Genomic DNA, 18,766 nt, shown 5'->3' on the forward strand with positions numbered 1-18,766 from the left:
TACATTTCTCTGGTGATGTTATTTACTCCATTTCTTCTAAGTAGTTCCTTATTTATTATGTATCATAGCCTATTCACACTTTCCTGTCATTATCACAGAACCTGGCACATAATAAGTGCATAACAAATATTTGTTTGTTGACTGACTGACTTATCACATGACTCTTCGTTGCTTCAGAGATTATAGCGTTCCATGACTTGAAGAAATATTTTAAGAAAATCAGTATTAAAAAATATCATGGAGGAAAATTGATATTAAAAAGATGAGCCTTTTGTGGCACAGTGAATAGAGCACCAGCCCTGGAGTCAGGAGAACCTGAGTTCAGATCTGGCCTCAGACACTTAACACTTACTAGCTGTGTGATCTTGGGCAAGTCACTTAAGCCCAATTGCCCTGCCTTTCCCCTCCAAAAAAAGACAAAAAAGAAAAGATGAGCCTTTTTTCAGGAGAAGTTTGGGGGTGTTTAAAGGAGTTTAAATTTTTTTGAGTCAAAACTACCCATTTTTTCCCTTGTTTAATTCTGGGACCAATTGCTCATTCATAGCATCTATCTGTATATGTATGCGAGTGTACATATATATAATATATGTATATATACACATGCATATATATAGATTGATGAAATATTTATTAAGAGCCCTATGTGGTAAACACTGTGTTAAACTCTGGTGATATAAATAAAAAACTAAGCCAATGATTTCCCTCAAGGGGCCCACATTCTAATGGGGAGGCAACCCATATGGAAGGTTTCAGCTGTAAGTCATGGTGCCTCTTCTTTAATATTATTTCCATTGCCAAGGTCTGTCAATTTCACCTCTGCAACATCTCTCAAATATGAATCCTAAAGTTGAGGAGGAGGTGACACAGTCACCTGCACTTTAGGAAAATCACTGGTGGCTGAATGGAGGATGGATTGGAATGAGGAGGGACATGAAGCAGGCTAATTCAGTAGTTAAGGTGGGAGGTGATGAGGGCCTGCTCCAGAATGGTGGCAGTGTCAGAAGACAGAAGGAAATGTATTTGAGAGATGTTGCAAAGGTGAAATTGACAGATGCTGGCAACAGAGTGAATGGTGGGGGTGGGGTGGGGTAAGAGATAGTGAGGAGTAGAGGACGATGCCTAGGTTGTATGTCTGAGGAACTAGGAGGATGGTATTGTGCTTGCCAGTGGTAGGGAAGTTAGGAGATGAGGAGGGCTTAAGGGAAAGATAATAAGTTCCATTTTGGACATGTTGAATTTAAGATGTCTACTGGACATCCATTTGGAAATGTCTGAAAGTCAGGTGGAGACATGAGATGGAGGTCAGTAGAGAGGTTAGGGCAGTATAAATAGATTTGAGATTCATCAACGTAGAGATGATAATTAAATCCATGAGAGCAGATGAGATGACCAAAAGAAATAGTACAGAAGAGAACCCAGGACATAAGCAGACCCCTTGGGGACACCTATTGTTAGAGGGTGTGATCTGGATGAGGAAGAAGAGTAAAGGTCAGCTAAGGAGGAGAACCATGAGAGAATGGTGTCCCAAAAACCTACAAAAAGAGTATCGAGGAGAAGAGGGTACTCTGCTATGTCAAAGGCTACAGAGCCGTTAAAAGAGGAGAGATAATACTGTGATAGTTAGCAGGGATGGAAGGAGCATGTGAGGGTTTTTTAAGGTTGAGGGAGACATAGGCATGTTTGTTGGCAGTAAGAAATGAACCAATAGACAGAGAGAGAGAGAGACAGAGAGAGAGAGAGAGAGAGAGAGAGAGAGAGAGAGAGAGAGAGAGAGAGAGAGAGAGAGAGAGACAGAGAGAGAGAGAGAGAGAGAGAGAGAGAGAGAGAGAGAGAGAGAGAGAGAGAGAGAGAGAGAGAGGGAGGGAGGGAGAGAGGGAGGGAGAGAGGGAGAAACAGAGAAACAGAGAGAGACAGAGAGAGAGATTGAAAATATGTGAAAAAGGGATGACAGAAGGGCAATATATTGGAGAAGATGAGATAGAATGAGATCATTTGTGCATGTAGAGAGGTTAGTCTTGGGAAAGAATAAGATTACCTCTTCATGTGAGATGGGGCAAAGGAGAAGATAGTGGCAGAAGACATGAGTGATGAGATGAAGAAGAGGAGAAGAGGAAAAATCATGGCAAATGGCCTCCATTTTTTTCTGTAAAATATGAGGCAAAGTTCACAGCTGAGAGGGTGGGGGCAGGAGAAGCAATCAGAGATTTGAGAAGGAATGAAAAGTTTGAGTCACTGTAGATAGTGCAATAGTGAGTTGATAAGGGAGGTACAATAGGATTGCCTACCAGCAAATAATCAGGGCCCAGTTGGGGTTGTGTCATATGAAAAAATACTCTAAATAATTTTTGATCAGAGAAATGCAAATCAAAACAACTCTGAGATATCACCTCACACATATCAGATTGGTTAATATGACAAAATAGGAACATGATGAATGTTGGAGATGTAGGAAAAATGGAAAACTAATGCATGGTTGGTGGAATTGTGAACTGATCCAACCATTCTGGAGAGCAATTTGGAACTATGCCCAAAGGGCAACCAAACTTGGAACCAGCAATACTACTACTAGCTCTGTATCTCAACAAAATCTTAAAAGGGAAAAGGACCCACATGTATAAAAATATTTATAACAGCTCTTTTTGTGGTTGGCAAAGAATTAGAAATTGAGTGGATAGAAAAAAAACTTGGAACTCAAAATTTTATAAAAGTGAATGTTGAAAACTAAAGGGAAAAATGAGAAGAGGGTAGGGTAGAATTGAATTGCTTCACCAAGAGGTCAAAGTGGGAAAAACAAGAGAGAGTGGCAAGTGCAAGGGAGATAGCCTGGGAAAGAACTGAGGGGGTTGAGGGACCCCTCATGGTGTGGGTAAAGAGTTTGGCAAGGGAAAACAGAGGGAGTGGTGGAAAGACAATAGATTATGGTCAGATAAGGAGATTTCAGGCTTCTTGAACATAGAAGTGCTGCATTTGTAGGCATTGGCAAGAGCAAGTGTATAACAATCTTTGTGTATGACAGATGTCACAGAGAAGTAGATCTTAGGAATTGAATAGGTTGAGAAAATAAGTGGTTAGAATGTCTGAGACACCTTGTGTATTGGATACATAGGAGACATCTTGTTGGAAGAGAGCCTTTAAGGAGAGTGTTTTGCTCTAGTGAAACAATTTTTTAAAAATAAATAAATAATAAACATAGTAGAATCCCTTATTATCTATATCTTCCAGTCAATTTTGTGATGGTTTTTCTGTGGAATATCATATACAAAAGCCTGCACATTCTGTTCTAAAGAACCTCATCAAATATGACCTCATTATACATAGGTTATTCTCATGAAAATTTTACTTAGCTAACATTTATATGGCACTTTAAAAGTTACTTCATATATAGTATCTCATTTAATCTTTATAACAATCCTTTGAAGGAGGTGCTATTATTATCCACATCTTTTAGATGAGGGAACAAAGGTTGAGAGGTTAAGTGGCTTGTTCAGGGTCACACAGCTAGTAAGCAGCTATGGCAGAATTTGAACTCAAATATTCCTGACTCTTAAGTCTAGAACTTTAATCCCTATACCACCTGCCTGGGAAAATAGACATGTAGGTTGATAGTTGTTCCTCTTCCTCACTTTTTTGGCATTGGATTTTTTCCCACTTCTTTGGTATTTTCACTTCTTTCATAAATTTTGTATATTACCTCTAGCATAGATCTCTTCTTTAGACAATTAGTTTAATTCAGCTACTTTTTCCTTTTCTTTCTAACTCCTCTATAATTACATCTGAGATTTGATGGTGAAGAGTTAGTTTCAAAATCTTGGTAGATCTTTTCCATTTTTTATTATGTTTTCTTATTTTAATTCTTAAATGCCCATGAGATAAGTTTCTTTACACTAGTTTTACATTTACATTGTACTACTTCTCTGTTTTATGAGGTAATAGTACTCATAATCTTCTGTCATCCTCTGTAAAATTTTACAAGTGAGTTTATATTCAATACTGGTATTGCCATTGGCTGCCATATTTATCCCCATGACAGGTCACATATTTGCTAAGGTTGTTTTAGGTTCTTCAGGAGTCCCCATTATGGCAACTGATTTGTATTAGTTAAATTTCTATATGAAATTATTGTAATTGGTCCCTATGTCCTTTGTTCGATCCATATCCCATTTTCATCATCAACATTTAAATAGGTTAGGATGCAGATATTTTAGTTATACATCAGTTCTTTTCTCAAATAAAAGAATTCATCATGTATAGGTATGAAACTTTCATGGAGACTACAATTATTTGACCTATCTTATTCCTTATTCCTACTCTACATTTTCCATCATGTGGTATGCCACCCTCCTTTTTTCCCATCTTTGCATTGAAGTCATTGAGTATCAAAGTATATATTAATTTCAAATGGAGGGTCTTATCAAGTTTGTGGAATTTCTCTACCTCTTCATTCTCTATAGCAAATGTTGATGTATTAAGTTATGATTTTCATAGGAGTTTTTTTCAAATACTTATCATGAATCCTGCAATATAAGAAAATCTAATAATCTATGAAATTATGTTTGTTGTTGATTTTGTTTACATTGTAAAACCAATTCCATCAACTCCTTCATTTGTCTCTCCAGTGAGAACTTGTAAGCCAATCTTCCATTTGAATGCAGATTCTCCTTCTTTGTTCCAATTTTTTTTTACCATGAGAGTGTTGAGAATGACATAATTAAATCATTCCAGTCATTAGTAAAGAGCTAAGCTACCTAAAATTGTAGGCTGTCTTAAAAAAATGCAGACTGTATGGTCCCCTTTTTGCTGCATTTCCAGTGGTCATTGTAGGAGTCTCTACAGGCCTGAGGGCCATTTTTGTATTTTTTTTCATTGCATAGATTGCTATGGCCAAAGAATTAATTTCTGGATGGCCAGATAACCTAGTTTTGTACTTAGCTAGGTTCATCCTCAGAAAATAGACTAGATTTTTTCCCCCTGAGGCCTTTACTTATAGACATCACAAACTTGCCAGAGTGTGTGTTCTATTGGCATAGACTTCAAGAAGTCAGGATTGCTTTTTTGCCATAAAGAGTCGTTGGAGTAGGGCTTTCTGGAGTCTCCTGAAATCTAACTTTCTATATTTTCTACCCCTTGATGGCAGTTCTATGTCCTTTGAGGCCACATGGAATATATCTAATCCTTCTTCCATAGGAGTAGAAATCAAAATGGACTTTCACAAATAGTTCTGAATAAATACAGTAAGGCTAAGAGGGTAATACCATGTTTCCCCAATAATAAGACCTATCCCGAAAATAAGCCCTCTCCTTACTGTGTAAGATTCCTCTAAAATAAGCCCTCCCCCGAAAATAAGCCCTATTGAGATTGCTACTGTAGTGAAGGTGATCCCCTGCGCTACACGCTACATTACGGTACCCATGAGAGCAGTGCCGCAGAGGAGAGCTGAGGCAGGACAACATAAAAGCCCGGTATGTAAGCGGGAGTGAGGGGGCATGATGGAGGATAAAAAGGGCATGATGGAGGAAAAAAGAAGAACTCAGGGGGCATGATGGAGTGAAAAGAAGGACTGATGGTCATAATTTTATTATTCTGTCTGTTTTGACCCCCAGACATGAGTACAAAAAGGAAGAGCTACCGTATACTGTTGAGTATAAGAAAGCAATTGTAGAGGAGTCACATGGCAAGAATCTTGCAGTTTTCTGTAAAGAAAAACTTTTGGATCTTCAAATGGTCAGAAAATGGAGAGCAGATTATAATAACCTCAATCAACAGGTGGATGAGGGAAAAGGGAAAAAGCGCAGGTCTGGATTAGGTCGGCAGCCCTTATATCCTGACTTGGAGATCCTCACTGGTGAATGGATTGCTGACAGGAGAGCAAAGGCCTTGGTTGTGCACAGGGCTGATATTCAAGCATTTGTCCTTTCAATGGCACCAGAGTTTGAAATGGTCTCAGAAGGATTCAAAGCATCACAACACTGGTTGGACAGTTTCCTTCAACAGTATGAACTGTCCCTAAGAAGATCAACAACACTGTTTAAGCTGGAAGATGCTGAAGTTATTAAACGTGCACTTGCATTCAAGTCCTTTATTGATAGGATCGACATTTCCAAGTACCAAACCTGCAATATGATTGCTATGGATGAAACTGCAGTGTTTATGGGACAAGGATCTCAAACAACAATTCATCACAGGGGTGCAACATCAATCTACATTCCCACCACTGGCTATGAAAGTGCACGGGTCACCTGTGTTTTGGCAATTCGTTTGGATGGAAAGAAAGCCACACCTCTAATCATCAGTAAGGGCAAGAAAGATAAGATTGAACGTGTATCTGGCATTTACGTTCTTGAAACCGAAAAAGCCTGGTGTACACAAGCCGTTATAAGAAAATGAGTTGATTTAATGCTGCCACTTGTTATGCGAGGTAACCAAAGAGGTCTGATAGTCTGGGATTCAGCCAGCACTCACCGCGCTAAAGAAATGAAGAACTTCCTTGCAGAGAGAAGAATAGATCAAGTAATGATTCCTGCAGGAATTACTGCCTATCTCCAGACCCTTGATATTGCAATAAACAAGCCATTCAAGGACCATTTACGCATGGAAGTCAATGACTACATTGAAAATAGAATGGAAAGAAATCAGCATGGAAACTTTGTGAAGCCCTGTCTGCAAGAAGTCGTGACTTGGGTGAAGAAGTCATGGGATAAAATTACTGACAGCTGTGTCGCCAAGGCACTACTAGCAGGTTACCTGGACAAGACATATTCATTTAAAGAGAGCTATATTGCTGGACATGACAGATTGGGTCCACTTCTTCTGAAGGAAATGGAGGCGCAAGACATCCAGGACAGAATTCAGGGTATGGACACTTATGACGAAGTTGTTGAAGAAGATGACATGATCATTATTGAATAAAGGTATTTTTTTGTTCACATTTACCTGTTTATTAAAATTGCTGTCAATGTTCATTAAAATAAGCCCTCCCCTGAAAATAAGCCCTCTGGTGTTTTTCTGTCCAAAAAATTAATAAGACAGTGTCTTATTATCGGGGAAACATGGTACATTTTCAGCATCAGCCTTTCTTTTAGATGGTAATTTTAAGTATTTCCTTAAATAAAATATATAACTGTTATGGAGGGATTTATATCTGTGAACCTTTAAGGTGCTGTTTCATAATGTTTTTGAGGTGATGGGAAAACTGTCATGACCTGTCTATTTCTTTGACATTCATATTACCTTGTCTGATAGAGGACAAAGTGTAATTAGCAAGTGTCTGGTTTCAAGAAACAGATTTCAGGGACTAGTTCTGCCTAACCGTGAAAGAGTCAGATAAAATACTGTGGACTGACCTTTCTAGAAATGCCCTATTAATTCAGATTTCCCTGTGGAAATAAACATCGTGATGATGATAATAGTGACTATAATAATTTCCATGTATACTTTAATAATAATAATTCAAATCTATATAGCCCCTTAGGGTTTGCAAAAATACATTCTTTATAACAACCCTTTGAGGTAGGTAATACAAAGACTATCATGTCCATTTTACAGATGAGGAAACACTATGAAGCTCTGTGATTTTCCATTGCTCTCACAGTCAAATAATGATCTGAGACAAATAGAACCCAAATTTCTTGGACTTCAAGTCTAACCCTCTGTCATTCTGCATGACAACGAAGTTCAGAGAAGTCAAGTGATTTTCCCTGGTCACATATCTGGTCATTGTCATAGCCTTAGATCTAATCTCCTCACTCCAAAGCCCATTTTTTTTCCCCTCTACACCAGACGCAGTTTTGTTATGTTTTAAAGTCAAAGTGGTATTTTGAATGATGAAAGAAAAGATGAGGCTGTTACTTCCTTAGAGAAGAGGGTTCACCTGTAAATCTTTTATAAATCAAGTTTGAGAAAGATAAAGGGATTCTCAGATTGGGTTAGAAGATTTTTTTTCAGAGACCTAGAAAATAATGGTGGCTTATGAACTTGACCCTATTTTGCTCTAATTTATTATTTCTGAATTTACAGTTCTATTTCCCTTTGAAAGTAAGTAACTGCTTAATCCCAGAGTGACCAGGATGTAATAGAATGAGGTATGATACTGGGAACAATAGGCATCCTTGATGGCCACTTTTCGGAAAGGAGATTCCATCTCCCTATTCTTGACTTCAGAAATAAAATATCACTTCAACCAGAGATCAGGTCAGAGATTTCACCCAACAGAGGCGACTTGCTGTAAGCTAACGACTACAACTTTTATAATGACCAAGACTGATTATGTATAAATGTCATGGACACCTTAAAAATTATGTCCAAGAATATAATAAATTTATCAATCCCTTAAAACAGGGATATACCTCTTCTTTGCCCAGTCAAGGTATTGTCAAGCACCCTGGATTCTGGGGAAGAAGACTTAACAGGGTTCAGAGGAAGGATATGGACGATGTCAAGGATTCAAATTCTGCACAGGAGATTAGTTCAGGAGCTGCTTCTTTAAGTGTTTGAAGGGTTGTCATATGGAGGAGAGATTGGACTTCTTCTGTTTGGACCTAGAGAAGAGAACTAGGAGCAATGGGAAGAAGTTACAAAGAAACAGCTTTAAAGCTTGATGTTGGGAAAAAAAATTCCTAACAATTAGGGCTGACCACAGGGAGAATGGGCTACTTCAAACGATGGTGGATTCGCCCTTTGAAGGTTTTCAAGAATAGGCCAGATGACTACTTGTCAACCACTTGTGGGAATCCCTTTTTAAGACGGGTTGAACTAGGTCCTTTCCTTCTTTCTAATCCTTTTATTTAAATCCTATCACAAAACATTAGCCTACAGTTAATATTTCAGTCACAGAAAATGACATGAATGAAATACACTATGTCAACATAGTTCATTTGAAATAAAAATAAGTCACGTAGGGTTTATATAAACAGTTTCCAAAAGGAGCTGCATTATTGCATCAATCAATTCCTGATGGTATCACAAAATAAAAGATTTTATAATATTTTGAAATCTCTAAAAATGTAAAATTATAAAAGCAAAAAAGTAGAATTTCAATAAACAAAAGCAGTTATTCATTTCCACGTTAAAAGAGGATAAAGTAATTATATAACAATTCAGCCAATAATTAAAGAAGTCAAAAGCCTACTGTCTTTATGCTAGCTAGGACCTCAGAACCATTCATTTATGGTATTCTCAGCTAACATATCATACAAGGTATCACAAAGAGCACCTCTTCCAGGTTTTACTTACTGCACATGCTGTATAGAAGATCTGGTCAGGAGGACTTTGTGAACAAGTCGAGGAGATCTGATTGTAGAAATGTCAAGGAACAACACATATCCTGCAGTGGTCCCCACAGCCACTGAAAGTGAGGAGGGGCAGCAAGCCATATCACTTACCTAGTCAAAATAAATTCCCAAATTTTTAGCTTTAGCAAAAAGACTCATATCAGAACTCCCCCCAGGATTTGCAGTGGCTGAATGAGTGAAGAAATAAGGTAGCACCAGGTTCTAATATAAATTATAAATACATATGTAATACAGGATAGGGACTGAGATTGGACCTGTGATTTTATTGGTATAATAAACTCTCAAATGAGACAACTCCCTTTACCAATGCACTTTGACCATCTCAAGAGAGTTTCTTAGAGCACTGAGAGGTTAAATAATTTGCCCAAGGTGGTACAGCCAGGATGTGTGAGAGGCAGGCTTGAACTCAGGCCTTTTTGGTTCCAAGACTGACTCTCTATACACTACAACATACTGCCTCTCATATGTAAAATAGGAATATTACGTAAAATCATGGATATTAAAGTACTTGGTAAATCTTATGCATGATATAAATATCAGTCATTATTAATATTACTATTATTATTAGTGATTAAGTTAATTAAATCCCTAAGAATATATGGAAACATTTAACCTTTAGTGGAAATGTAACCTTGTCAAGAAAATATATCCATGAATATATTAAAGAGTTTATGAATTATAAATTATAATTAAATGACTTACTTTTAGCTTTAAATCATTATTAAAGTTAGATTAATCATACTATGAATAATAATGTTGCAAAATTAAGTATTTAAGATTAATTATTCAATTTGACCTATTCACAATTCTTGGTTGTTGTGAGGGACTATCACAGAAGGAAAGAATCAGCAATCACAACTGAAATATTGCCCAACACAAATTTTCATCTTACTAATAGCCCTAGCTCTCCACTTAATTCTTCCAGGGAGCAGATAGTACCACACACTTATGACAGACAGTATCTCACCTAGCTTCTAGTGACGTTTTGCTACCCTTTGCTCTCTTTAAATGGTTGCAGATCCCTTTTTGCTTTAGAACAGCCAAAGCAGAAATGAAATGAAGAATAGTAACACGACTAAAAGTCATACCATAGTTAGTTTAGGGTTGTTTTTGTTTTTTTGTTTTTTGCTTTTTGGAAGGGGGAATCAGAGTTAAGTGACTTGCCTAAGGTCACACAGCTAGTTTTTGTGTGTGTGTTAAGTGTCTGAGATCAAATTTGAACTCAGGTCCTCCTGACTCCAGGGCCAGTGCTCTATTCACTGTGCCACCTAGCCACCCCCCATAGTTAGTTTAGGATAAGGGTTGCATGCTCTGTAAACTCATGTTTATTGCCCTTTGTAATTGCTTTTGTTTTATTTATACACCACCACTTATATAATTTTTATCTTTTGGAAAAAAAAACTACCATTTTCTCAGTTGAACTAAGGAAAAACAAGACTTGTCTTCACCTAGGCCAAGGCAACTAAGGAGATCAGATTACTTCCTTAGAAATTATACATAGTGGAAAAAAGCTGGGAAAGACATGGGTTCAGTTGTGATACTTTACCCCTTCCTACCTGGATTATTTCCCTCCTAGATATATTTTAGAAAACATTAAAAGTTTTAACTTTGTAGATAAGTCATTCACATAACTGAATTTTGACAGTCATAAGGAAAGTATGGATTTACTTGGATCAGAGGAAGATTTACCATAATTGTTATAGACCAATGAAAGCACACATAACATAATCACTGCAAGTAAAGAAAATGACTTAAGCAAGGTTTGTAGAATCAATTCAATTACTTTTCAGTCATACCTTGCAATTATTATTGTCTTGAATAAGGAACTTAGAGTTCATCTAGTTCAATCCCCTCAGTCCGTGTATGAGGAAACTGAGGACCAGAAAAAGGAATTCATTTGACCAGGTTAATACAGCAGCAAAGCCATAACTAGAACCAAGGATTAGTTCGTGTGGCAATGAAAAGGTAGGCTGCCATAACATTCTACATGAAAAATACCTGCTTTTTATATATACATACCTCTGTTTTAAGGCTTAATCTGCTGACAGGATATCCATCTTCTATCGACCAAATATAAAATTCTCCTAAAATGGTTATTGACTGTAAGAGACATGCAATAATAAAGACTACAGTTATCAATATAGAAATGATTCCTATGAAAAATGAATTTTTTCTGTATTTTGTGAAGGCAGGTCAGCTTCTATTGGTTTGCCTTGAGACGTGACCCTAAGTGCCATTTATATAAAGGAATGACTTTGGTCAGGATGAAAATTTCATCATCAATATTTGTAATTTAAAATGCACTGATTACCTTTACTATGGGTTAACTATTAATTAAACACTAAATAAAGATGATCTGTGTTGTTTTTAATGTGGAAATTGATTGACTAGAAGTAATTCTACCTGACATATTTGCATGAGATTCTAGGAAATTCATCATAGTTGTCCTTATATTTGTGTCTTTTCATAGAATTAGTGCTTAAGACTTGAAATTTCATGGGATTTGTGTTCTGATACCTCTTCTGGATGGGTATGAAGAAAAGCTGAGAAGTGACTCTTTGGCTAATGTGGTGAAAAGGAAGATCAGTTATGTATCACCTTGTTATTAATACCTTGAATAGAATTTTATTGGTTTGGGAATTCTTGAGAAAGGACCAGGTTTTTCCTTCTGAAATGAAATTAATTTGAAATTCAAAACTCTTTGTATTGTTTAATAGGATTTAGAGCTGGAAGGGACCTTAGAATTCATCTCATCAACCCCTGTCTTCTATCACCTCATTTACAGAGATGAAAAATTGAGGCAAAAAAAAGTGATTTACTGAAGGTCATACAGGCAAAAAGTAGTTGAACATAGATTTGATTTCAGGTCAATGCTTGTTCTACTACACCAAAATTTCTTTTCCCTCCTAATTTATTATTTATTTTTAACATTATTTCCATTTTCCAAATTCTTCAAATTCCAAGTTCCAAATTCTCTTCTTCACATCCACTCCCTAAAATGGCAAGCAGTATGATATCAATTACACTTGTGAAATCATGGAAAACATATTTCCACATTAGTCAAGTTGAAAAAAAAAAACGGAGTGAGAAAATGATACTTCAGTTTGTACTCAGAGTTCATCAGTTCTCTCTCTGGAGGAAGAGAGAATTTTTTCATCATGAGCCCTTGGGAATTCTCTTGGATCACTAGAGCAGAATAGTCAAGTAGCCAAGTCTTTCACAGTTGATCATTAGTACAACATTGCTCTTACTGTGCACAGTGATCTCTCAGTTCTTCTCACTTTACTTTGCATCAGTTCATACAGGTCTTCCCAGGTTGTTCTAAAACCACTTCCCTAGTCATTTCTTATATAGCATGATAGCATTCCATCACTATCATAGGCCACAACTTGTTCAGTCGTTCCCCACTTAATGAGCATTCCCTCAATTTCCAGTTCTTTGCCACCATAACAAGAACTGCTACAAATATTTTTGTACATATAGGTCCATTTCCTTTTTGCTTTGATCTCTTTGGGGTACAGACCTAGTAGGTGTATTACTGGAACTCTTTGGACCTAGTTCCAAATTGTTCTCCAGAATGGTTGGACCAGTTCACTACTCTACCAGCTGTTTATTAATGTACCTATTTGCCCCCATCCTCTCCAGCATTTGTCATTTCTGATAGGTGTGAGGTGGTACCTCAAAGTTGTTTTAATTTGCATTTCTCTAATCAATAGTGATATAGAGCATATATTATCGTAGATAACTTTGATTTCTTCTTATGAAAATTGCTTGTTATATCCTTTGACCATTTGTCAATTGGGGAGTGGCTCTTATTTTTAAAAATTTGGTTCAATTTTCAACATATTTAAGAGAAAAGGACTTTATCAGAGCAACTTACTATAAAAATTTTTGCTATGACTTCATTGTCTATGGTACCTTTTAGCAAAATGTAGTTTCCCTGATTATCTCTTTTAATTAGGTCTATTTTTGCTTTTGCTTTATGTGAGATCATGATTGCTACCACTTTCTTTTTTACTTCAGCTGAAGCATATTAGATTTTCCTCCAGTCCTTTATTTTAACTGCTTTTCTTTCTGTTTCAAGTGTGTCTCTTGAACACAACATACTGGTGGATTTTGATTTCTAATTCACTCTTCTATCTACTTCTATTTTATGGGTGAACTCATCTCATTCAAATTCACAATTATGATCACTAACTGTATGTTTACCTCCATTCTACTTTCTTTTGTTTCTTATTCTGTTTTTTATCCTGACCCTCCTCAAAAGTCTATTTTACTTCTAACCACTACCTCCCTTCATTTGTCCTACCTTTTATCATTCCTTCCCTGTTTCTCTTATTCCCTTCTCCTCCTAGTTCCCTTTTTAGGTAAAATAGATTTCTATGCATAACAGAGTGTAATATATATATATATATGTATGTATGTGTATATATATATATATATATTCCCCCTTCCCTTTTTCAACTATTTCTGATGGGAGATTCAAGCATTGCCATCCACCCCACTCCACATTTTCCCTTCTATTGTAAAAGCTCTTCCTTATGCCCCTCTTTTATGTGAGGAAAAATTTCCCCATTCTACTTCTCCCTTTCCCCTTCTTACAATGCATCCCTCTCTCACCTCTTCATCTTTTTAGAAATCATTCCAACATAATTTATTCACATCCATGCCCACAATGTAAATTCCTTTTAACTGCTCTAATAGTGATAAAGTTCTTAGGAGTTACATGAATCATCTTCCCATATATTAATGTAAGCAGTTTAACATTATTAAGTCCTTTATGACTTCTCTTTCATGGTCACATTTTTATGCTTCTCTTGGGTCTTCTATGTAAATGTCAGTTTTTCTATTCATCTCTGGTCTTGTCATCAGAATGCTTGAAAGTTCTCTATTTCATTAAATATCCATTTTTCCTCCTGAAGGAGTAACCCTGAGCAAATTGAGTGTAAACTCAGTTTTTTTGGGTAAGTCATTCTTGGCCTTAATCCTAGCTCCTTTGCCTTCCAAAATATCATATCCCAAATCCTCCACTTCTTTGTCATGGAAGCTGTTAAATCATGTGTGATACTGACTGTGGCTCCATGATATTTGAGTTGTTTCTTTCTAGATGCTTGCAATATTTTCTCTTTGACCTGAAAGCTCTAGAATTTGATTAAAATATTCATGGAATTTTTTATTTTGAGATCTCTTTCAGTAGGTGATTGGTGGATTTTTTCCATTTCTATTTTACCCTCTGGATATAAGATATTTGGTCAGTTTTCCTTATTAATTTCTTGAAATATAATGTCTAGGCTCTTTTTTCTTTTTCTTTTTTAAGCAATTGGGGTTAATTAACTTGCCCAAGGTTACAAGTCCAGTTTTTTTTGTGTGGGTGTTAAGTATCTGAGGCTGGGTCCTCCCAACTCTGGGGTAGCACTCTTACTCACTGCACCACCTCACCACCCCTAGGCTCTTTTTTGTATCATGGTTTTCTGGTATGCCAGTAATCCTTAAATTATTTTTTCTCAATCTTTTTTCCATGTCAGTTGTTTTTTCTATGAGGTATTTCACATTTTCCTCTATTTTTTTCATCCTTTTGACTTTTTCAAAAAGTGTTTCTTGATATCTCATGGAATCATTAGCTTGCAGTTGCCTAATTCCAATTTTTAAAGAGTTATTTTCTTAGTGAACTTTTGTATCTCTTTTCTATTTGGCCTATGTTGCTTTTTAAGGAGTTCTTTTCTTGTGTGTGTGTGTGTGTATGTGTGTGGTTTTTTTTTTTTTTTGCTTTTTTGGAGGGGAGAAGGCAGGGCAGTTGGGGTTAAGTGACTTGCCTAAGGTCACATGGCTGTAACTGTTAAGTGTCTGAGGCTGGATTTGAACTCAAGGCCTTTTTACTCCAGGGCTGGTGCTCTATTCACTGTGTCACCTAGCTGCCCCAAGGAGTTCTTTTCTCAAGTGAATTTTTGTGTTTGTACCTCTTTTACTACTAGGCCAATTCTGTTTTTAAAGGTTATTGTCTTCAATTTTTTGTGCCTCTTTTATCAAACTATTAATTCACTTTTTGTAATTTTATTGTATCATCTCATTTTTTCCTTTCAATTTTTCCTCTACTCTTCCTTCCAGGAATTTTTTTGGAGTTCATGTCCAATTATCATTTTTCTTTGAGGCTTTGGTTGTAACTCTTTCCATGTTGTCTTCTGTTTGTGTCCTCTTCTTTCCTGCTACCATAGTATCTCTGTATGGTGAAGTTCTTTTTTTTTGCTAATTTTTATCAGCCTATTTCTTGACTTTGAACACTGGTTAAAATTGGGCTCTCCTCACCTGGGGGGTGGGGAGGCACTGTCCTAAGCTTTAGGCTTTTTTTGTACTACTATTTTTAGAGCTAGTTCTAAAAGTCTGCGAGTTTTTGGTTTTTCCAAAGCAGTGTGATGGGAAAGGTGTGGTGAATGCTTTCCTGGTCTGCACTCTGTTCCTTACCCAGAAATGGCCCCTGGTTCCATGAAGCCACAACAGCTGGCACTGCTCTTGGCTGTGGAGCTATGACTAGGTGTCCTATTCCCTTGCTACTGCAAGCTCTAGCACTCTTCTGGGCCCCTGCTCCCTTGTGACTGACCACAAGTGTTCCACCTCACCCTGGAGCTGTGACCCAGAGCTGCATATAGTCAGTAGGGTTGCCAATCAGCACCAGGTAAACCCAGTGCCAGCATTGGGTCCTCTATGATCTCCAGTTGTCCTACCACCTTACTTTCTCTGGGCTGAGGGTTCCCAAAGCTTCTACTGCTGCTATAGCCATTGATGCTGCCTCCATTTGTGTGTATTCCATACAGACTTCCACCATGGTGTCATAAACCTCTCCTTCAGACTTCCTAAGTTTCCTTAGGTCTTATATTCAACTCTTATTGGCTCTGCCACTCCAAAATTTGATGCATTATTTTAAAGTTTTTGTTTAGCTGGGTTGTTGTCTCTAATCTGCAATCTTGGCTTTGTACCCCTTATGTCACAATCTCTTTATGAACTTGTTGGTAGAACATTTGATTAACAAAGTAAGTTTCTTGAGTTGGCCACAATTTTAACATCAGAGCCAATGAAGGGAGTAATCCATTGTCTAAAATGCATCTGGGGCAACTAGGTGGACAGTGAATAGATTCCTAGGCCTAGAGTTAGGAAGATTCATCTTTGTGAGTTCAAATCTGAACTCAGACACTGGCTAGCTGTGTAAGCCTGTGAAAATTACGTAAACCTGTTTGCCTCAGTTTCCAATCTATAAAATTAGCTGGCAAAGGAAATGGCAAACCACTCCAGTGTCTCTGACAAGAAGACCCCACATGGGGTCAGACACAACTGAAAAATGACTTAACCACAACAAAATTCATCTAGAGGCTCTTGGTTTGAATAGAATGAAACAAGTATGTCAGAGGACTTTTTTCACTTTTTCATGAGATGTTTTAGTAATTTCACTTTCTGTCTTTAAAAATATGCTATAAATGTCTCACATTAGGGATAAATAAAGGTGATTTGTTTGCTGAATGTTTAACTCTCACAAATAATGTATTTAAATGAATATTTGGGAAGATAGTGTAGGACTGGTCTACAAGGAAAAAGCCAATAAGATTTTCTTTTTCTCTTTTCACATGACTGAAATAGCATTACAGTCTTCACATTGTAATGATATTGCTCTCTATGGAGGCTTGTTGCTACAGATTATGAAACTATTTGGATTTAACTTGACCATCACTCTTTAGGCTCTTACTCCTTTCCTCCTGCTTGCACCTTTTGCACAGTGGTTTAAACACATTTATCAATACAATGATATTATATTCAAAAAACTGCCATTAAAGTGAAGATTTTAAAAATGGAAGCTAAGTAACTAAATCCTCAAGACTGAGTAGGTCAAAGTACAAATCACAAAAATGGTAATTTCATAAAAGATAATGAAAACAATGAGATAACATGAAATGAATGAATATTTGCAAAAATATGAATTGCCCAGATCAATAGAACAGGAAATAGTGTACTTAAATTACCCTATATTAGAAAAAGAAATTAAACAAGCCATAAATGAATGTGCAAAGAAAAAACCTTAGGAACATATGGGTTTGTAAGCAAATTCTCCAAAGCATTTTTTAAGAAGTTAATTCCAATACTACATAAAATGAAAAAATAGGAAAAGAAAGGGTCCTACAAAATTCCTTCTATTACACAAATATGATCTTGATACCTAACCCAGAGCAACTCAAAACCAAGGAAAAAATCTATAGACCAATTTCCCTAATGAATATTGATGCAAAAAAATAAATAAAATATTAGGGGAAAGACTCCAGCAAAATATCGCAAAGACAACATACTATGACCAGGCTGTATTTATACCAGGAATGCAGACCGGTTCAATATTTAGAAAACTATGAATGTAATTAAACATGTTAAGAAAAACAGCAAAATCATATGCCTATATCAATAGATGCCTAAAAAACTTTTGGTCAGACAAAACATCCACTCTTGTTTTCAAAAACAATAGCAGGACTAGAAAGCTTAAGAAGAAACAGAACTTTTCTTGATATGATGAGTGTATCTATCTAAAACCAAAAGCTAAATTATCTGTAAGGGGTATAAACAAGAAGCCTTTCCAATAAGATTAAGGATAAGGCAAGGTTGTCCAAGGATCTCACCATTTCTATTTAATATAGTACTAGAAATGTAAAGGCAATAAAACAAGAAAAAGATATTGAGGGAATAAGTATAACAAAGAAGAAACAAAATTAGCACTTTTTACATATGATGGTTTACTTAGAGAACCCAAGAGAGTCAGCTAAAAAGCTAACTGAAGCAATTAATGACTTTAGAAAAGTTGTAGGATATAAAACAAACCTGTACAAATCATCATAATTTCTGTATATCATCAACAAAATTCAGCAGGAAGAGATAGAAAGACAAATTACATTTAAAGTAACTATAGATAGCACAAAATACTTAGAAGTCTGCCTGCCAAGACACACATAAGAACTATATAAACACAAATACAAAACCATAATATATCTTTAGATATAAAACACAAAGACAGATATAAATAATTGAAAAAATATTAACTGTTCATAAGTAGATTGAGCCAATATAATAAAATAGCAATACTATCTATTATTTTACTTCTTCTGTTCTATAACAATCAGACTTTGGATTGATTACTTTATAGGGCTAGGAAAAATAATAACAAGATTCATCTAGAGGAACAACATGTCAAGAATATAAAGGGAATTAATTGGGGAGGGGATGGAAAGTAGAAAGAAAATATTAAACTATACCACAAATATTAAACTATATTACAAAACCATAATCATCAAAACAATTTAATACTGGGTAATAAATAGAGGTTGATAAGTGGAACAGATTAAGCACAATAGACAGAAAGAAACAAGCACAGTAACTTAGTGTTTGATAAATCCAAAGATCCCAGGTATTGGATGAAGAACTTGACAAAAGTGTTGGGAAACCTGGAAAATAGT

At 36.3% G+C, this 18,766-nt stretch overlaps 1 protein-coding gene across 1 annotated transcript in view; it reads right to left on the reverse strand.

The window, feature by feature from the left end:
• CFAP43 (cilia and flagella associated protein 43) overlaps positions 1-18,766 on the reverse strand; it is a 157,594-nt gene that overhangs the window by 93,343 nt on the left and 45,485 nt on the right. The window contains 2 exon segments of the mRNA XM_069098895.1: positions 9,229-9,377; positions 11,307-11,387. Of these exon segments, the coding sequence (XP_068954996.1) occupies positions 9,229-9,377; positions 11,307-11,387 (230 nt within the window).

This window comes from Petaurus breviceps, unplaced genomic scaffold (assembly GCF_028583685.1).
Source record: "Petaurus breviceps papuanus isolate PSGF00001 unplaced genomic scaffold, PetGlider_PUasm1.0 37, whole genome shotgun sequence".
In the NCBI taxonomy this organism is placed as follows: Eukaryota; Metazoa; Chordata; class Mammalia; order Diprotodontia; family Petauridae; genus Petaurus; species Petaurus breviceps.